Source organism: Giraffa tippelskirchi, chromosome Y (genome assembly GCF_054371585.1).
Source record: "Giraffa tippelskirchi isolate mGirTip1 chromosome Y, T2T-mGirTip1v1.2.pri, whole genome shotgun sequence".
NCBI lineage: Eukaryota > Metazoa > Chordata > Mammalia > Artiodactyla > Giraffidae > Giraffa > Giraffa tippelskirchi.
Window position 1 is genome coordinate 186525 of NC_137290.1, and position 21367 is coordinate 207891.

At 59.1% G+C, this 21367-nt stretch overlaps 1 protein-coding gene and 1 long non-coding RNA gene across 7 annotated transcripts in view; one reads left to right on the forward strand and one right to left on the reverse strand.

The window, feature by feature from the left end:
• LOC145537818 (serine/threonine-protein phosphatase 2A regulatory subunit B'' subunit beta) overlaps positions 1-20967 on the reverse strand; it is a 42644-nt gene extending 21677 nt beyond the window's left edge. For 2 of the 6 annotated variants that reach the window (XM_081568706.1, XM_081568708.1), the window contains exons 1-3: positions 19859-20967; positions 18921-18989; positions 4470-4655 (exon numbers count right to left, since the gene is read on the reverse strand). In XM_081568706.1, the coding sequence (XP_081424832.1) occupies positions 4470-4655; positions 18921-18989; positions 19859-20197 (594 nt within the window). In that variant the 5' untranslated portion in view covers positions 20198-20967. Of the gene's footprint in view, positions 1-4469; positions 4656-8437; positions 8602-11426; positions 11789-15290; positions 17242-18920; positions 18990-19858 lie in introns of those variants that run through there. The other 4 variants (XM_081568707.1, XM_081568710.1, XM_081568709.1 and 1 more) reach the window with 4 other exon arrangements.
• Positions 11804-15024, forward strand: LOC145537819 (uncharacterized). The gene is made up of 2 exons (XR_014076439.1): positions 11804-12247; positions 14017-15024. It is a non-coding gene; the product is annotated as an uncharacterized LOC145537819 (long non-coding RNA).
• Positions 20968-21367: the final 400 nt, after the last annotated feature.

The window sequence follows — 21367 nt, forward strand, 5'->3', positions numbered from 1 at the left end:
ATGAAGTTCCTAAAAAAACTAAAAACAGAACTGCCATATATGATCCAGCAATCCCACTCTTGGGCATATACCCAGGGAAAATTCTAATTCAAAAAGATACACAGACCCAGTGTTCAGGGCAGCATTATTTACAACAGCCAAGACAGGGAAGCAACCTGAGTGTCCATCCACAGAGGAACGGGTAAAGTGGTACAGACATCACGGAGCACTACCAGGCCACAAAAGGAACAAAGCGGTGCCGTCTGCAGCAACATGGATGGACCGAGAGACGGTTACACTACGTGAGGTCAGTTAGGCAGGGAAAGAGAAGCACCTAATGATACCATTTATACCAGGATCTAGAACACGGCACCGGTCAACCTACCTGAGAAACAGGAAGACTCACAGACACACAGATCAGACCTGGGGCTGCCGGGACAGGGAGGGGGTGCGGCTGGAGAGGGAGGGACAGGGAGTCTGAGAGCAGCAGATGCAAACTATTACACATACATGACGGGCACACAACAAACTATTACACATACATGACGGGCACACAACAACGTCCTGCTACACAGCACAGGGAACTACATCCAATACCCTGTGATACACCATAATGAAAAAGAATGTACATGTATGTATAATGCATGCTGCTGTACAGCAGAAATTATCACAACGTTGTAAATCAACTCTAATTCAATTTTTAAAAAGCTGAAAAAAACCACCCAGAGAATGGGACAAAATATTTACACAGTATATATATCCAATAAGGGACTGTATCTAAACGACAAAGAATGCTTATGAGTCAACAGTAAAATGACCTCAACTGAAAACACCCCGAGGATCTGAAGAGACACTGCCGGAAAGAATATATAGAAACGGCTAACAGCACATGAAGAGTCTCAACGTTAGTCAGCAAGGAAAGCGTGAAGTCGCTTCAGCTGTATCTGACTCTTTGTGATCGCAGGGACGGTAGCCCGCCAGGCTCCTCTGTCCATGGGATTCTCCAGGCGAGAACACTGGAGTGGGCGGCCATGCCCTCCTCCAGGGGATCTTCCTGACCTAGGGCTTCTGCATTGCAGGCGGACATCCTACCGTCTGAGCTACCAGGGACGCCCGTAGTCAGGAAGGAAACGCAGTTCAAAGCCACCAGGAGGCAGCACCGCCCTCATACCGGGATGGCGAGTGCTGGAGACGGTGCGAACATCAGAAAGGCGGCGAGTGCAGGAGACGTGCGAACGCGCTGGGACCCTCACGCAGTGCGGTGGTGGGGGGGGATGTGAACGGGGGCAGCTGCTTTGGAAAAGAGTCTTGAGGTTCCTCAGAAAGGTGAGCAGCGTCACTGTCTGAACCAGCCATTCCACTCCCTAGGTCTCGACCCAAGAGAAACGCAAACACGTCCATCTGCACAAACCTGTAGCACACGAGTGTTCATAGCAACACCACGCACAAGAGTCAGAGAGTAGAACCACCCAAGTGTTCATGAAGGGCAAGTACGTACAGGAATATTAAAAGGAGGGCAGCTCTGACACAGGCTACAATGTGGATGGACCGTGAACACACCACGTTCAGTGAGAGACGCAGACACAGAAGGACACACGGCGTGTGATTTCACTGATAGGAAATGTCCAGAACAGGCAAATCCATGGAGATAGGAAGTAGATTCACAGTTGCCAGGGACTGGGGGAGGGGAGTGGGTGGGTGGATGGATGGATGACTGGATAGATGGGTCGTTGGGTGATGAATGGATGGATGACGGAGAGACGGTTGGATGGACAGATGGATGGATGGGTGGGTGGGTGGATGGATGTGTGGGTGGATGGGGGGATGGATAGGTCGATGGACTGACAGATAGGTGGATGGATGGATGATGGATGGATAGACAGGTGGATGGATGATGGATGGTTGAGTGGATGGATGGGTGGATGGATGGATGGGTGGTTGGATGGATGGGTAGATGTGTAGATGGATGGATAGATGGGTGGATGGATGGAGGGGTAGATGTGTAGATGCATGGATGGGTGGATGGATGGACGGGTGGATGGATGGATGATGGATAGATGGATGGACGGTGGGTAGATGTGTAGATGGATGGATAGATGGGTGGATGGGTGGATAGATGGGTGGATGGATGGAGGGGTAGATGTGTAGATGCATGGAGGGGTGGATGGATGGACGGGTGGATGGATGGATGATGGATGGATGGATAAACAGCATGTGGTCCATGCACACACTGGAAAACAACTCAGTGAATGAAGAGGTGGGAAGCTCTGACACAGGGTACAACATGGATGGACCCTGAACACAGGGTGCTCGGTGAGAGAAGCAAGCACAGAAGGACACACAGTGAGTGGTTCCATTTATACAAAGGGTCAGAAAGAGGCAAATGCACAGACACTGAAGGCAGACTAGTGCTCTCCTAGAGACGCGGGGGAAGGGGAGGGGCGATGACAACCACAGGCTACAAGGTTTCTTTCTCGGGTGATAAGAGCTCCCTGTAGAGACGGCTGCATGACTGTGTGAATACACTAAGAATGGCTGAGCTGTACACTTTAAATGGTGAATTGTGTGGCACGTGGAGTCCATCTCAAGAAAGGTTTTAGAAAAAGAGAAAAAGGCAACCCCTAAAAACTGAAGGCAGAAGGGAGCACGTGGAGTCACTCAGCACACAGTCCAGCAGAACTTTTCAGGACACGCACAATAGACAGAAAGTTAGCAGCTGGGACCAAGATAAAGAGATCTTACAGGAGGGGCAGGGGTGATGGGGGAGGAGAGGAAGGGGGAGGGGTGAGGAGGGGAGAGTGAGAGTTAGGGGAGGATGGGGAGCGGAGGGGAGGGGCGAGGGGGGAGGGTCAGAGTTAGGGGAGGATGGGGAGCGGAGGGTCAGAGTTAGGGGAGGATGGGGAGTGGAGGGGAGGGGCGAGGGGGGAGGGTCAGAGTTAGGGGAGGATGGGGAGCAAAGGATCAGAGTTAGGGGAGGATGGGGAGTGGAGGGTCAGAGTTAGGGGAGGATGGGGAGTGGAGGGGAGGGGCGAGGGGGGAGGGTCAGAGTTAGGGGAGGATGGGGAGCAAAGGATCAGAGTTAGGGGAGGATGGGGAGTGGAGGGTCAGAGTTAGGGGAGGATGGGGAGTGGAGGGGAGGGGCGAGGGGGGAGGGTCAGAGTTAGGGGAGGATGGGGAGCAAAGGATCAGAGTTAGGGGAGGATGGGGAGTGGAGGGTCAGAGTTAGGGGAGGATGGGGAGTGGAGGGGAGGGGCGAGGGGGGAGGGTCAGAGTTAGGGGAGGATGGGGAGCGGAGGGGAGGGGCGAGGGGGGAGGGTCAGAGTTAGGGGAGGATGGGGAGCAGAGGGGAGGGGCGAGGGGGGAGGGTCAGAGTCAGAGGAGGATGGGGAGCGGAGGGGAGGGGCGGGGAGCGGAGGGGAGGGGCGAGGGGGGAGGGTCAGAGTTAGGGGAGGATGGGGAGCGGAGGGGAGGGGCGAGGGGGGAGGGTCAGAGTTAGGGGAGGATGGGGAGCGGAGGAGAGGATGGGGGAGGGGGAGGAGGGGGGAAGGGCAGGCGAAGCGGGGGAGAGGAGGGGGCACAGAGAAAAGAGAAGTCGCCCGCAGCACTGGACACAACGGAGAGAGGCCCCGCACTGCCCTGAAGAACCAACGCTGATTTCACAAGTAGTCTGGGCGGCAGCGTGACCCCTGGGGGATCAAACAGGCGGGCACCTAGTCCACGACAGCGAGAGTAGGGGTGCTGGGAGCACAGGGACCCCACAGGTGGGCATGACACCAGCGGGCAACCTGGGGCCTCTGACAGATGTGAAGCGGAGACCTGTCCTCTGTCCAGCAAGCCTGCCAGCGCAGGAGACGCGGGTTCGATCCCTGACACGGGAAGAGCCCCTGGAGGAGGAAACGGCAGCCCACTCCAGGATTCTTGCCTGGAGAATCCCAAGGACAGAGGCGCCTGGCGGGCTCCAGTCCGTGGGGTCGCAAACAGTCGGACAGGACTGAGTGATGGGCACACACACACACAGGGTGAGACAGGAGGGACCCCAGGGGCCCCTGGCCCCTTACAACAGCCAGCCAGCCACTGGGGCGGCAGAGGACACCGTGTCACGTTCCTCTAAGAGATGGCGCAGACACCTAAACGACTGGGCGTCCACACGGAGGGTCCAGCGCCACGCTCTCCGCGATGAGCACTGCAGTCACACTCAGGGTAAGCCCCGAATCACACACGCGGTGTGTGGACTGTGGACACACATCCCTTGGACAGGAGAGACACGGGAGGGCCTGAGCTGAGCCCGTGGGGAGGGTCCCTCCAAGATCAGGACGCCCCGGGGGCCGGCACGCAGGCCGCCTGTGTCCTCCAACAGCAAGGACGGAGCTCGGCACGAGAGCCCTCTGTGCCACAAGCTCCAAGGACCGCAGAGAGCAGACTCAGAAGCCGAGCTCTGGGCGTGCCACGACCAAAGAAGGACCACCCCACCTGCCTGCAGAGACACCCACCTTGGCCACGCGGCCCATGTCCTCCATGGTGGCCCTCTCGTGTGGGAACTGGGCAAAGGTCCTCTCGATCTTGGCGATGACGGCGTCCACGTTCACGGTGTCCTGCGGGCGGCCACGAGGGAAGTAGAAGGTGGGGATGCTCCGGCTCGCAGCGGGTGGTAGGGGCTCCTCCTTCCTCGTCTGCACCTGAGAGAGACGACAGTGAGGGCCTGGGCACCTCCTCGGGATCCACACTCAGTGAGGACCTGGGCATGTGGGCATCTCCTCAGGACCCACATTTGGTGACCTGAGCACGTGGGCATCCCCTCAGGATCCACACTCGGTGAGGACCTGGGCACGTGGGCATCCCCTCAGGACCCACACTCAGTAACCTGGGCACGTGGGCATCTCCTCGGGACTCACACTCAGTGAGGATCTGGGCACGTGGGCATCGCCTCAGGATCCACACTCGGTGACCTGGGCACGTGGGCATCCCCTCAGGATCCACACTGAGGGCCTGGGCACGTGGGCATCCCCTCAGGACCCACACTCAGTAACCTGGGCATGTGGGCATCTCCTCGGGACTCACACTCAGTGAGGACCTGGGCACATGGGCATCTCCTCAGGATCCACAATCAGTGAGGACCTGGGCACGTGGGCACCCCCTCAGGACCCACACTCAGTAACCTGGGCACGTGGGCATCTCCTCGGGACTCATACTCAGTGAGGACCCAGGCATGTGGGCATCTCCTCAGGATCCACACTCAGTGACCCAGGCATGTGGGCATCCCCTCAGGATCTATACTCAGTGACCCAGGCATGTGGGCATCCCCTCAGGATCCACACTCAGTGAGGACCTGGGCACATGGGCATCCCCTCAGGACCCACACTCAGTAACCTGGGCACGTGGGCATCTCCTCGGGACTCATACTCAGTGAGGACCCAGGCATGTGGGCATCTCCTCAGGACCCACACTCAGTGAGGACCTGGGCACATGGGCATCTCCTCAGGACCCACACTTAGTGAGGGCCTCAGCATGTGGGCATCCCCTCAGGACCCACACTCAGTGAGGACCTGGGCACTCAGTGAGGGCCTGGGCACGTGGCCATCCCCTCAGGACCCACACTTGGTAACCTGGGCACGTGGGCATCCCCTCAGGACCCACACTCAGTGAGGACCTGGACATGTGGCCACCTCCTCCCTCTATTTTCATGATCAGAGGTGGGTCTGATCTACGGTGCCTGCCCCGAGCCCAGTTGACCCACTGTGGACGGGGCACCCAGACCATCACTGCGGGCTGACTGCAGAGACAGGAGACCATGCAGCCTGCAGGCGAGCGCCACACATGACCCCTGGCCTGGTCCACGCTGCCCCGCCTCCCTGATCCTCCTTCTGCTGTGATCCTCTAGACAGGACGGCTGACCGCCCAGGCTGCTGAGAGAACCTGCCCCATGTCCTGTGGGAGGTCCACGGAGGCTTGTGGGCTTGTGCCCACACCCACCCTGCCCCATGGAGGTTTCAGCCTCAGCCAGCACAGCCCTCAGGAAACACACGGCCCCAGGGCTCTGCCTCCCAGGACGGGCAGCGGCGGGCACCACACAGGGGCCAACACCATACCCTCAGCCGCAGCTAAAGTCAGCCAGGCATCTCCCGACGCAGCTACCACTCGGTGGTGTGGGCTGTCCACCCAGGGCCTCGCCGGGTGGCCTGTGGGCGCGTGCAGGGCCGGGGGGCTGGGAGGGGTCACATCTGGGGAGGGACACAGCAACAGAGCCTCTGTCACCCCAGGTCACGGGGTCATCAGGACCCATGACAGCCTCCGTCAGACCCCACCGCACCCCCTTCACAGGCCCTGTCACCCCAGGTCACGGGGTCATCAGGACCCATGACAGCCTCCTGTCAGATCCCACCCCACCTGTCCACCCCCACCGCACCCCCTTCAGAGGCCCTGTCACCCCAGGTCACGGGGTCATCAGGATCCATGACAGCCTCCCATCAGACCCCACCCCACCCCCTTCAGAGGCCCTGTCACCCCAGGTCACAGGGTCATCAGGATCCATGACAGCCTCCATCAGACCCCACCCCACCCCCTTCAGAGGCCCTGTCACCCCAGGTCATGGGGTCATCAGGACCCATGACACACCCTCCCGTCAGAGACCTCAGGAGCCCATAAGCCCCAGGCAGGATCCCAGAAAGAAACCGACACCTGGCCAGAGGAGGACAAAGCCAGAAGAACCAAACTCAGCCAGCAGGTGCTCAAACACAGCCCAGGCACGGAAAATGAGACAGGTGAGGGTGAAATCATCAAAGAAATAATCGGACCTCCACCCAACACTTCACAGGAGCAGCAGATCCTATAAGCCAGAGGAAGACAGTGCCCACCTCGTCCCCTTCTACCTGGGAGAAGGAGGCTGTCACACGAGATGCACACCGAGACGTTTCAACGACCCAAACAGAACAGAAAGCCAAGGTGAGCGTGTGACAGACACCCGGCCCAGGCGATGCTGAGGCGTGCACGTGAGGGGAGAGCAAAGTGCCCCCAGACGGAAACTCTGAACTACGGGGGGGGGGGGGGGGGCGGAGAGCAGTGCCTACCTGGCCAGCTCCACACACATCCACCACAGAAATCAATCGTAAGAACGTCATTTTACTTCTTTCTGAAAACTCCCAAGAAGAGGACAGCATGCAATGCAAGGAAAATAGAACAGATGTGTTTTGAGGATTTTGAGTTGGATGGAAAGATCCGGATTAACTCAGTACCTACAAAAATGACAGTACTGTCAGGTGAGCGGTGGCTTGGTAGGAAGTACTCCAAAGGGATACAGATTTTTTTTTAAAAAAGGCGACAAAGGAGAGCACATAGAGAAATACAAAATAAACCAGGCTGGGTTCAAAGTCACCACAGATATAAGTGGCCTAAATGTTCCAGTTAAAATACAAAGGTCAAGGGCCTTCCCTGGTGCTCAGTGGTGAAGAATCCGCACGCCAACGCAGGAGATGTGGGTTCAATGCCTTCCTGGATGTGGGTCCAGGAAGATCTCACATGGTGGAGAACTAAGCCCATGCCCCACCACTACTGAGCCTGTGCTCTAGAACCCAGGAGCCGCGAGGACTGAGCCCAACATCCCGACTCCCCCGAGAGCCCTGCCCTGCAACAGGAGAATCCACCGCCATGAGAAGGCTGCACATCTCAACTAGGGAGCAGCCCCTGGTCACCAAGAGCAGAGAAAGTCCACGCAGCAACGGAGACCCGGCACAGCCGAAAGCAAACTCCAACAAAGTTCACTTTGAAAGACACAAAGATCACACAGAAAAAAAAATAAGGTTTATTTATAAGACACACGCATGTCTCAGGACACGGCAGCTGAAACTTAACAAGTGGAAAAACATACAGCGGCCAACAGCGATGGAAAGAAGGCGGGCAGCGCTGTGTTCACGCCCAGAGAGTGGGCTGGGGGCCTGGACTTCCGGAGAGGGTCGGGACACGCGCTGGGGGTCCCTCACGGGCCGCGCCGCCGACCCCGAGCGGACCGCTGCCCCGGCGGGGCCTCAGCACCCACCAAGCACCGGAGCCGGGGAGTGCGGCGCGGGCGGGCAGGGCCGGGCGACGGGAAAACACAAGAGCGGGTGCGGACACGGGAGATTCACGGTCATCTCTGGGCCATAAATAGCGCGGCCGGCACAGCTGCGGGACCGGCGCCCTTCCCCAGCACACAGGCGCCGCGCGGGCCGGCCGCCTCCGGCCGAGCGGGGCTCCCCAGGGCCGGAGAGAACCGGCGGAGGCCGGCGCCCTGAGCGCGGTGCGGCCGGCTGGACGTCCGCGACGAAGGTGGAAGTGGCACAACCGTGTGTCTGTGTCTGAGAGACACACACGCACACACAGAGGGTTCCCAAGTGGGGCCGAGCCCCCTAAGCACCCCGCAGGGCAGGGGCGCCCGGCCCGGCCCCGCCCCAGGCCTCCCTGCCTCTGGGCACCGGCGTCAGCACACCTGCTCCCGGCGGCTATTTCGGTCGCGGCGCGGACACCAGCGCTCCCTGACTCATCGCGACTGCGGAGATCAGAGACGCCCGCGGCCCTCGGGACACACGCAGCTGCGCGGCCGACAACAGGACGGAGGACATGGCCTCACGGAGAAGCGGGGCGTCCGTGTGCAGCGGGAGCGGCTGCACCGGGACAGATGCCCGCCTTCGGGGGCAGCCCGGCGCCCCCTCCCGGCACGGCTTCTCTGAGCGCGCCCTCAGCCGGTCGGCGTCTCCAGGGACAGAGGGCGCGAGCTGGGCCGGCGGGACGACCGTGGGTCTGAGCACCCCCGGAGGGGCGCGGTGCGATCGGAGGAGCCCGGGGGCGGGGCAGCACGCCGGGGCGCAGCCAGCACGGGGCCCCCATCGGAGCGGAGGCCCGGGTGCGGGGACACAGGCGGCCCAGGCACCCCGCGGAGGCCAGTGCCTGGCTGGGAGGCCCTGCAGGCCCAAGCTTCTCCTCTTCCGAGCCTGGGAACCCTCCCCACGGGCTGGCGAGGCCAGGGCGGGCCAACTAGGACCTCAAATGGCCCATGGATGGATACCCAGAGCCAAATGGTCCAAGAGTCAGCAGAGACGCCAAAATGAACATGAGAACGTGCGCGCCCCTGGACAGAGGACCGTCAGGTCCACAGAGTCGGGAGGCAGGGCTGGGGGCATGGACCTGGGGAGCAGCCTGACGGCCCAAGTCCACAGGCTCTGGGAATCAGGGGACCACGTCTGACCCCTGGGTCCTGGGAGCATGGATCAAGGGGGTACACTCAGGGGCACCCCGCACAGTGATGTGACTGCCCCTGCCCCCGGGTCTGACGCGGGCAGAGTCTGCAACTTAGGCTGTCAGCAGGGGGAGGGGAGGGGAGCCTGGACTGTCACGGCACTGGGCTTTCCCCTCCGTGGGGCCCGGGCGTCCACCTGAAGGGCCCACAGGGAAGGTGGACGGGTGAGAGCGGGACCAGGACCAGGGACGGCGGAGGGAGTGGAGGAGCCCGTCGCCGGGGTGTGCAGCACCCGAGATTCAGTCCCGGGGACGGAGGGCCAGCACCCAGCTTGGACGGGGCAGCGGCACAGCCAGGTGGGGTCCTCGTGGGCTCGGGACACACGGTGAGGGCCGCCGCGGAGGACAAGCTGGGGGCCTGAGGGCTCAGGGCTCAGCGTGCGCTTGGCCCGGGCGTCCACATGCAGGGGGTGGACACGGGCTGCAGGAAGAGGAGAGCCCCTCCTACACACACGACAGCCACACTGCACACTTTCCCGTGGCCCTGAGCCCAGCACAGACGTACCAAGCTGCAAGTATGGTGGTGCACGCGTGCGAAGCCCTGAGTCCATCTCCACATGCCCTCCAAGCTCACACACACCTCACCACCCCGCCACAGCCCTCATCCCCCCACCACCATCGTGCCCCTTGTCACCCCATCCCCTCCTCTTCCATCTCCACACACACCCCACCATCCCCTCCAGACTCCATCTCCCCATGCACAGCCCCCACCACCATCTCCACACACACCTCCTATGTCCCTCCTCATCCATGTCCACACACATCCCACCATTCCCCTCCAGACTCCATCTCCCCATGCACAGCCCCCAGCAACCCCCTCCAGACCCCCATCTCCACACACCCTGAGGTCTGCAGATCCCTCAAGGCTATGTCTGGAGTCCGCACTCAAACACCAAGCGTTGAAGCCATGAAGCCAGCAGGGGAGCTCCCCTCCCCAACACTCCCCCCAGGACACCCCCCACTCAAAAGCCGAATTCCGGCCGCACCTGAGGAGCACTCAGTGCTCAGGGCAGGCGCCCTCATTCCCAGGAAGGATCACCGGGACGTGTTTTCTGTAACGTGAAACTGCTTCCTCTGACAGGCATGAGTGACTCGATAAGATGCACAGCTGTCCTGGGAAAAGCAGGCCTTTGTGAACGCTCCTGCCTGGAGTCGGGGCTCCCCCTCCTCACCCTGGGGGAGGGCTCCCCGATCCGGGGACACCCCAGCAGCACTACTGTTTACCACATAAACAGCAACAGGCTGACGTCCCGCCTCCATCTGTAAAACAAGACCAGCCTCATCTGATCCCACACAGAGTCCAAACAGACTTTCCTGCCCCAACGAGGCACCGACTTAGAAGCGTCACCCACTTGCAGACCAAAGCTCAGACATTAGAAAGACAGCTGTCAGACAGAAAAAAAGAAAACCCAGAAGCTCTCTAAAAGCTCAGACATGGTCCTAGGGTGGGGAAAAACTCGATTTAATCTACCAACAGGAAGCAAGTTCTTCCCACCCCAGACAGGCTGGTATGTAATTCGGCGACTTTTTGTTTTCTTAAGGCCACTAGATGACCTTAACTCCTCGCTTGAGAGAAAATACAAGCGATTCACACAGTGCCAAACATCCGTAGAACAGCAGGACCTGCCGTTACCAGAAGACCCCAGGGTGGCGGCGGGTTCTAAATGCCCCGGCTCCCTTACTGGAATTTATAAACCGCACAGGAAGCACGGGCAGAGACCGGCTTTGCTTCTGTGCCCGCGGGGAAGAAGCACCGAGCGGTTTAAGAGCCGAGCGCCTGCTGAAACCGCGCAGCGCGGCGCTTCCTCTAAAGCGCCCCAACTCCACACGCGCTGGCGGCGAACCGCGCTCGGTGCTGAGAGCGCGGCGGTAATGCTGCGGGCGCCGCGCTCCGAGCACGCGGAGCGGCAGCCCCACTGCGTCCTGCAGGCCGGGGCTAAAGCCTCCCCAGCCCGCTCAATCCGCTCCGCAGGTGTTTTCCTTGCGGCTGAACTCCCAGAAAGGCGCTGTGGGCGCCTTGCTTCAGAGCGGCTTTCCCAACAAACTTCACGGGCCGCACACCTGCTCTCCACGCGCTGAGGCGCTGTTCCCGGGCGGAGGTGAAGCCCCCGCCCCCTAGCACGGGCAGCCCCCCGCCCCGACCTCTCCGGGGCTGAGCGGACGCAGCAGCCCCGGGGCCGCACCTGCTGGAAGGCCTTGAGCCTCTTCTTGAAGCGCGAGGGCAGCACGAAGTCGCAGCCGCGGGCCAGGGAGGCCAACTCCTGCCGCAGGTCGGGGTCCTGGCGCAGGGAAAGGTCGCGGAGCCGCATGTCGGCTCGCATGGGCCGTCGCGGCCCGGGCCGAGTGCGGTCGCGAGGCTGCGGCTGGCCGGGGCCGGCGGGGTCGGGGCGGTCCGGGCGGCCGGGCTCAGCGCGCTCCATGCGTCGCCGGCCGGCGCTCTGGGGGCCGGGCCCCGGGCGCGCGCATTCCTCCGGCGGGGCGGGCGCGCACGGCGCGCGGGCAGGGGAGGCGCGGCCAGCGGGCGGCGGGCGGCCCCTCCCAGGGCCCCTCTGCGGTCCGCGGGGCAGGCCCGAGGCAGGGCGCCCGCCCCCAGGGCGGCCCGCTGCGCGCGGAGGGAGGCGGCCGTCCCCCGACCCGCGCTCGGCTCAGCCTGCAGACAGACCGCCGAGGCCCGCCGCTGTGGGGCCGCCGCCCGCGGCTCCCCCGGGAGAGACCCAGCCTTCTCTCCGGACACCGGCAGCCAGCCCAGGACTAAGCTGGAAGCTGGGACAGAGCAAGCGGCCCGGGCGCGCGGTCCCACAGCCCGCCTGCGGCCCAAGAGCTGTGCCCTCGGGAAACTGGCCGCAAAAGGGCTTTGGAGGTCAGCATCCACGCGCCCTTAGGAGTGCAGGAGCAAACAGTGACAAGTGTTCGTCGCTCAGTCGTCTCTGCCTCTGTGCGACCCCATGGACTGTAGCCCACCAGGCTGCTTGGTCCGTGGGATTCTCCAGGCAAGAATACCGAGGTGAGCGGCCAACTCCTTCTCTGGGGGAATCTTCCCCACCCAGGGATAGAACCCAGGCCTCCTACATTGGCAGGTGTGTTCTTTACTGTCTGAACCACCAGTTGAGAAGATGTACACTCAACCTGCAGAGGACACACTCTGCTCTCCTGTGAGAACTCGGGGTGCGGGTGGAAGCGAGGGTTTTACTGCATTTCGGGGTGCACACGGGTGCAGCACGTAATGAAAAGCAGACCACGTGGATGGACTGTCATGTCCTGGGAACCGTGAAAACGGAACCGGGCCCTGATGTGCGGATGGACTCTCCGCAGAGCCAGGCTCGCTTTGGGAAGGTCTCCCTGCCCTCACCCCCCCCCCACACACACACATTGTCCCCCTCTGGCCTGCGGGTCCCACACTGACACCGCAGGACCCCAGGGACACCTGCTCCTTCGCCCTTCCCTGCCCCCAGACAGAGATGTCTGGGGAAATGGCCTTGGGGGTCAGGAGCCTTTCACCCACCCACCCTCGTCCTGTCTCTCTAATGGAGTTCGGGTTTGGGGTTCGTTTTCTTCCAGCCGTGTTTGTCTTACTAAAACGTGGGGCAGAAAGTCCAGAAGCGCCCACAGGGCCCAGGTTCCCCTGTCAGGAACTCCCTGAGCAGGGCGCTGCGTCTGTTCGAGACAGGAGCCCACGTCACTGCGGTGAGGAGCCCACGCGGATCCGGCTGCCCTGAAGAAGCACACAGTCTCCCCGGGGCGCGTCTGGTCCCGCGCACCCTGAGGGTTTGGACAGAGGCACAGCGCCCTGTGGCCACCGCTGTGGTATCACAGCAGGGTTGCTGCCCTGGGGACTGTACATTTTTGAAGCTTTTTAGAACATTTTTTAAAATGTGGCCCACTTTTTAAAGTTTTTAATGAATTTGTTACAATATTCCACCCGCACCCCGAGTTTTCACAGGAGAGCAGTGTGTCCTCTGCAGGTTGAGTGTACATCTCAACTGGTGGTTCAGACGGTAAAGAACACACCTGCCAATGAAGGAGGCCTGGGTTCTATCCCTGGGTGGCCACGCCCTCTCACCATCACGGCCGAGAGGTTAGGGGAACTGACTTCCCTGGGGGTCCAGTGGTTACAACTCCCCCTTCCAGCGCAGGGGGTGAGGGCTCCATTCCTGGTCAGGGACCTAAGATCCCACATGCCCTGGGGCCAAAAACCAAAACATAAACCAGAAGGAATATTGTGATAAACTCATTAAAAACTTTAAAACGTGGTCCACATCAAGATTTTTTTAAAAAGCTTAAAGATACAGTCTGGGGAGCATGGTAACTTATTCCGCCATGTCTTTGTACAGTGAGAAAGCACAGACTTGTTCAAATGTACAGAAATATCAAATCACTGTGTTCTGCACTGGGCTTCCCAGGTGGCTCAATGGCAAAGAACCCACCTGCCAATGCAAGAAACTCAGGTTCGAACCCTGGGTTGGGAAGATTCCCTGGAGGAGGAAATGGCAACCCTCTCCAGTATTCTTGTCTGAAGAATCCCATGGACAGAGGAGCCTGGCGGGCTACAGTCCATGGGGTCGCAAAGGGTCAGACACGACTGAGGGACTAAACACCGCAACAAAAATGTTCTCCACCAGGAACTAACATAGCGTTGTACGTCAATTATGCTTCAGAAACAAACTCAGAGGAAAAGAGGTCAGACTTGTAGCTTCCAGGGGAAGGGGGTAGTTGTGAGCATGAAGGCAGTGGTTAAGACGTACAATCTTCCAATATAAGTGGTTTTTCCTGTAGCCATGTACAGATGTGAGAACTGGACCATAAAGAAGGCTAAGTGCCAAAGAACTGAGGCTTTCAAACTATGGTACTGGAGAAGACTCAAGAGTCCCTTGGACTGCAAGGAGATTCAACCAGTCCATCCTAAAGGAAATCAGCCCTGAATATTCACTGGAAGGACTGACGCTGAAGCTGAAGCTCCAATAATTTGGCCACCTGATGTGAAGAACTGACTCCTTAGAAAAGACCCTGATGCTGGGAAAGATTGAAGGCAGGAGGAGAAGGGGGTGACAGAGGATGAGACAGTTGGCTGGCATCCCCTACTCAATGGACATAAGTTTCAGCAAGCTCTGGGAGATGGCAATGGCCAGGGAAGCCTGGCGTTCTTCAGTCCATGGAGTTGCAAAGAGTCAGACACGACTGAAACAACTTAACACACGTGCAAAACTGGTGGAAGAGATGAAACGTATGACAAGTCACTTGCTACAAAGACATCTTGCAAATCCCGTAGTGATAAATAGAGCAGTTGCACCCAGAACAGACATAGAACTTGCTAACTGAATGAGAAAAACCAACAAACCAGTCTGTTGGTTTGAGCATCTGAAAAGAAGAGCATCTGAAAAGACGCCCCAGTAGAGAAGACGTATGAGGACAAGAAGGCTTGAGATCACGGTCACCAGGGAAACGGTGACAAAGCCACAGAGGTGCCACCAGAGAGCCATGTTACGGACAGCGGCTGGTCCGGTGCCCGCCGGGGACGGGGGGGGGGGGTCGTGGAACTCTGGGCTGCTTTCGGGTAGGGAACACCCACGGTGCAGCCCCTCTGGAACACCGCTTGATGGGGTCTTGAAAAAAGAAATGAGTCTGTGACAACCTAGAGGGTGGGATGGGGAGGGAGGTGGAAGGGAGGTTCAAGAGGGAGGGGACGTGTACACCTATGGCTGATCCGTGTTGATTACGGCAGAAACCAACACAATATTGTAAAGCAATTGTCCTCCAATTAACAATAAATAAATTTTAAAAGGAGTCAGAAATGCTTCTGAGCCTTAAAACACAGCGGTTACTCTGTAGGCGTCTCCCTGAGACGTCAGTCGCTTCCCAGGTGGCTCAGGGGTAAAGAACCCCCCTGCCAAGGCAGGAGACCTGAGCTCGAACCCTGGGTCGGGAAGATCCCCTGGAGGAGGAAACAGGAAACCACTCCAGGATTCTTGCCTGGAATTCCATGGACAGAGGAGCCTGGTGGGCTACAGTCCATGAGGTCGCACAGTGTCGGACACGAGTAAGAGACTGACCCTTTGCTGAGACGAGAGAAGGCGAGGTCCTCACGAGGACTGAGCATCGACGTCCTCGGCGCGAGGATCCGAGAGCTGGGAGCCAGGGACAGAGGAAGGGTCCACCTGGCACAGCACAAGGCACCGCAGTCGGGGAGCAGCGCTCAGCAAGGACACGGGAGGACCCGGCACTGGACCGTGGGGAGCGTCCTGGGCGGAACCGGCTGGTGCACGGGCGGCTGTAGAAGAGACCTCACACGGCTCTGCCCTGGCCCAGAGCCCTGGATGCCTCGGGGCGACGGCAAGACGAGAGGAGCTGTGTGCACAGCTTTCCAAGGCCTGTGAAAGCTGACGGGAAAGCGCCCCTTCTCCCAAAACCGAGCCAGCTCTGCTCCACCAGCGGTGACGCCGCAAAAGCGCCCTGCACAGCCCGGGCACTCTCAGCCCGGGCACTCTCTTGCCCGTGCCAGGGACTCGGAGGACACGTGCCACCTCATGCTGTTGACCAGGGCGCTGCTTCAAAGCTCAGAACCCCTCAGCCACAGGCACCCCCAAATCTGGGGAGCAGCAGCGGCCACCACCTCCTGATGGAGACCAGCCGCTGCCATGTCCTCGGGTAGACCCTGAAAGCCTTCTTCACAGACACCCCACACCAAGCTCCTATGGGGACCCTGTGCCCCTCCTCCTCATGGGACTCCGCCCCCCTCTTTCTCCTCATGGGGACCCCGCGTCCCCTCTTCTCTTTATGAGACCCTGCATTACCCTCCTATGGGGACCCCATGCCCCTCCTCCTCCTCATGGGGACCCCGCACCTTCCCCCAGGGCTGCACCCGCCTTGGAGACAGACAGGAAGAAGGCAGTCCCAGGAGGTGAGGAAGGTAAATCTGGACTGAACCCGGACTGAACGTGGACTGAACATGGACTGAATGTGCACTGAAGATGGACTGAACCAGAACTGAGTATGGACTGAACCCGTGCTGAACGTGGACTGAAAGTGAACTGAATGTGGACCAAACTGAACGTGGACTGAACCCAGACTGAACATGGACTGGACCCGGACTGAACCAGAGCCCTAAACCAGGGCTGAACCAGTACTGAGTCAGGTAAAGTCAGATCACCAGGTAACTGGGCACCCCATATCTACGAACAGAGGCAAAGCACTAAATGTCTAAACAGATAGATAATAAATTTCACCAAGGAGGCGAAGCACTGGAATGCATGCAACCCACTGACGGAAAATGATGAGATGCAAGGAGACAGAAAGACATCCGGAGCTCGTGGGCTGGGAAACTCGACATTTTTAAGGCATTAGCGGTGCAAGATTGATCTACAGACTCAACGCAGCCCCCATCAAAACTCCACCAAGCTTTCCTGTGGAGGCTGACAAGCTGGTTCTCAGGGTTCCATGGAGATGAGAATGTTAGGGTAGCCTGAGGTCAGAGGACATCTGAGAATCTCAGACCGTTTTAAAAGAACAGGGTTGGCCGTACGCCACCTGCTTTCCACAGGTTCATCCCCAAAGAGCTGCAGAGTGAGATTTCAAACACAGTTCCCAGGATCAGAGATCAGGAAACAGACCCACATGCACAAAGCTGACTGATTTTCAACAATGTAACTCACAGTGCAGCTCTGCAGGAAAAGAGCAATTTCAAAGACCACTGGTTACCTGGATATCATATACCACACACAGAAACTTAAGAGAAATGGATCAGAACTCTAAATGCAAAAGAGAAAACCAGGCATCTTTTAGGAGGAAAACAGAAGACGACCCTGACAGCCTGGGAGAGTCACACACTTCGTAGATTGGATGCAATAAATAAGAACCATGAAAGAATGAAATTGAAAGAATTAAAAAAAAAAAAATAACAGCTTTTTGTGTTCAAAAGACATGTTAAACCAACAACAAAATGGGACAAAGACTGAAGAGAAATATGTGAAAATATAAGTCTCACAAAGGAGCTGCATGCAGATACTACACAAAGAACCCTTATGTTGTTGACTTGCTCAGTCGTGTGCGACTCTTTGTGACCCCGTGGACTGTAGCTCACCCAATTCCTCTGTCCATGGGATTCTCCAGGCAGGAATACTGGAGTGGGTTGCCATGCCTTCCTCCAGGGGATATTCCCGACTCGGGGATCGAACCTGAGTCTCCTGCATTGGCAGGTGGATTCTTTACCGCTGAGCCCCCAGGAAAGCTACACATGAGGTTTCTTAACTTCCTATTAGTTCTTAGAGAACACAAACTCAGAACTTTCCTTATGGCATTTTATGTAGGAACTTTTTCCTAACATTAATTATCCATTTCTTGGGGCCAAAAAAGTCTTATTTTATCCCAATGACAACAGTCCTTTTTGTGTTACTGGCCTCTCAAAATTCAACTGAAGCCACAAAATCCACGTTCATCAAGACACGTTTAAAGCCACCTTCAGGCCCCGGTTTTTTTGGCCACAGTAGAATGTTGGATGTTGGCTCCCTAACCACGGATGGAACCTGTGCCCTCCGCATTGGCAGCGTGGACTCAACCACTGGACCACCAGGCAGGTCCCCGTCACTCCTTCCTGAGACCTCTTGGGACGGTTGAGTCATTCTGCTTTTCCTCAAAACCGAGTCCTCAAGGGACTTCCTTGGTAGCCCAGTGGCTAAGACTCTGGGCTCCCAAAGCAGAGGGCCTGGGTTCGATCACCGGTCAGGGAACTAGATCCCACAGGCCACAAGTAAGACCCTGGTGCAGTCAAATAAATAAATAAAAATAAGCAAATACTCAAAACAAAAAAAACAAAAACCAGGTCCTCATGGTAACTTACTCTGTCTGGTCCTGGAAACTGCAGACAGGAAGAGGGGTCTTTAGTCTTACCCACACCCATCAGCCCTTCTTTCATCCAACAGACGACCCCCCTTCCGCCCCCCGACTATTCCAGCCCCACCACCGAGGCCACATCACATCCTTCCAGGCAGAAGCTGGTCTCTCCACGGCCCCAGGCAGCACGATGCACGAACCTGGTCTTGGGGAAACAGCACTCTGGCCTGAGGAACTTCACACCCACACTCCGTGGCTTTCTGCCTGCCATGCATAAATGAGGTCTTTCTCATACATCAAAGCCACCCTCCTCGAATTTTCTGTAAACAGTTCCAGTCCCACGGGGACTCACACAATTTATGGGGTCACAAAACACAGGAATTCATCTTCCAGTGGTGTCTGTTGGGCTGTGTCACGAAACACACTTAGTGACAACGTGGACGGCTCACCACGTGAGATTCCGGGGATCCCAGTAAGAGCACCAAGGGGTTGGTGGGAGGATGGGGGACTGTCACTACTGCAGTCAGCTCTCCAAGCCCTGGCTCTCCTCACACAGCCACCTCCTCATTTTAGGGGGGGCTCAGGCAGGACGTCAAGAGCAGGGGTCCCCAGCACCCGAGCCATGGACTGGTACCAGTCTGCAGCCTGTTAGGAACTGAGCTGCACAGCAGGAGGTGAGCAACACAAGCTTCCTGTCTATTTACAGCCACCCTCAGTGCATCTGGGCTTCCCAGGTGGCACTATCAGTAAAGAACCCGCCTGCTAATGCAGGAGGTGTACGAGACTAGGGTTCAATCCCTGGGTCAGGAAGATCCCCTGGAGAAGGGCATAGTAACCCACCCCAGTATTCTTACCTGGAAAATCCCACGGACAGAGGAGCCTGGCGGGCTACAGTCCACTGGGTCACGAAGAGTTCGACATGACTAAACAACAAAACAACAACAAGGGGAACAATATGCACCCACCACACTTTTTCTTTGTTTTCCCCCACCATGCTTCTTCCATAAACCCTGGAGACGCTTTATTACATTTAACCAACACAGAAGCACTTTTTTACTTTTAAATGCACTGCTATCCAACTGTCCTTATTGTAGAAGAACTGTTAGTCCCTCAGTTATGTCAGACTCTCTGCAACCCCATGGACTGTAGCCTGCCAGGCTCCTCTGTCCACACAATTCTCAAGGCAAGAATACTGGAGTGAGTAGCCATTTCCTTCTCCAGGGATCCTCCCCACCCAGGGACTGAACCTAGGTCTCCTGCACTGTGGGCAGATTCTTTACCATCTGAGACACCAGGGAAGCCCTATTGTAGAAAACTCAGGGACAAAAGCGGGCAAATTTGGGGTAAAATGTCAAGGTTCACAAACTAAGCAGAGCAGGAAAAAAACAGCCATGCATGCATAACTAAAACCAACTGTAAACAAACTCCAAAAACATGATCAATTTGGAAAGATGTTAAAGACAGTACTTTTCAGTGGGCAGGACTTTTTTGGGGGCGGGGGGAGGAGATGAGATGGTTGGATGGCATCACCGACTGGATGGACGTGAGTTTGAGCAAGCTGGGGGAGTTGGTGATGGACAGGGAAGCCTGGCTGCATAAGTCCATGGGGTAGCAAAGAGTCGGTCACGACTGGAAGACTGAACTGATCACTGGTCACTGCAGGAGGCAGACTAGACACTCAAGCGCTTGCACACTAGACATTCCTCCACGTGCCTGGGCCACCCCCAGCCCCATGTCGGTGGGAACTCCCCAGTTACCTTAGCAGGCGTTAGCAGAAGCAAGAGGAACTTACTACTCTCGTCCCTCCGGATCGTCGAGGCCCTCGAACCGGCGGCCCACTCCGGGCACTGGAGGCGGCTCCCACTGGAAGCGCGGTGGACGCGGGGGTCGGGCCGGGCGCCCCGGGACCTTCGCACTCGTGCGGCCTCCAGGCGGGGTCGGTGGCGGCGGCTGCGAGCCAGGGCCCCGGCTGCTCCGCGTCTCCCGCGCCCGTCTCGGGCCTCGTGGGCATCTGGATCCTCAGCAAGCAGTCCCGGAGCATCGCCTGCGTGCTGGACTCGCTGAGCCAGCACAGGAAGAGCTCGTCCACCTTCATCTTCAGGACCGGCTGCAGGACCTTGCCAGGCGGCATCTCCGGGACTCGGGCCCTCCTTCCCGAGGGGCGCCCCCACCTCTCCTTCCTCCCGCACAGGTGCCTGGAGCCGGGACCCACGTCTGGCCTGAATGGACCACACACGGAGCCGACGACCAGCCCGAGGGCACGAGCCAGGGGGGCTCAAGGGCCCCGGGGCAAAAGGCGGGAACTTGGCCGGGGGTCTCCCGGGGTCTGGTGAGGAGGCAGCCTGGCCCGGCGGGGGACGCGGGCCCGGGGTTCGGGGAAGAGGAGGCCCGGCCCGGTGGGGGTCGCGGGCCTGGGGTCCTGGGGTCCGGCCTGAGGCGGCGCTCGGCCCGGTGGGGGTCCTGGGATCTGGTGAGGAGGCAGGGATCCGGCGGGGACCGCGGGCCCCGGGGTTCGGGGAAGAAGTGGTCCGGCCCGGTGGGGTTCGCGGGCCCCGGGGTTCGGGGAAGAAGTGGTCCGGCCCGGTGGGGGTCGCGGGCCCCGGGGTTCGGGGAAGAAGTGGTCCGGCCCGGTGGGGGTCGCGGGCCCTGGGTTCAGGTCAAGGCTGAGGCGGCGCCCGGCCCGGTGGGGGTCGCGGGCCTGGGGTCTGGTGAGGAGGCAGGGACCCGGGAGGGGGTCGCGGGTCCGGGGTTCAGGAGGTCAGGGGTGAGGCGACGCCCAGCCCCGGGGGGCTGCGCGGACTCGGGGTCCCGGCTGAGGCGGGCAGTCCGACCGCGGCGGGATCCGCCCAACTCAGGGCAGCTTCAAAACGGGCGCGCCGAGACGAGCGCCCAAAGAAGGTCGCCTCAGCCGTGAGTCAGCGCGACGCGTGGCGTCATCACACGGCGCCGCCCGTCAGCGCCCCGAGGCAGTGCGGGGCGCGGTGGGCCGGACGCCGTGCGGGGCGTGTGGGCGCTCCGGAGGGCGCTCAGGAGCTGGAGTTTGGACGCGAGCGAGGGGTGGCGGGCACCCGACTCGAGGCCTTTTAGCTTTTAGGCTTTCTGTGGGTGTGGCCCCGCGCCAGCGAGACGCACCCCCGCCCTCCGCGGAGCTGCGCGCGTGCGCGGTGCGAGTTCGTCTGGAGGGGCGCGCGCGGGTAGTTGGCTTGGGGGTCGAGCATGCGCAGTGCGTGTCTGTAGCGGCGGCGTTCGGGGAGGCTGTCGGTCGAGCATGCGCAGTGCGTGCCCACCGGGAGCGAGCCGG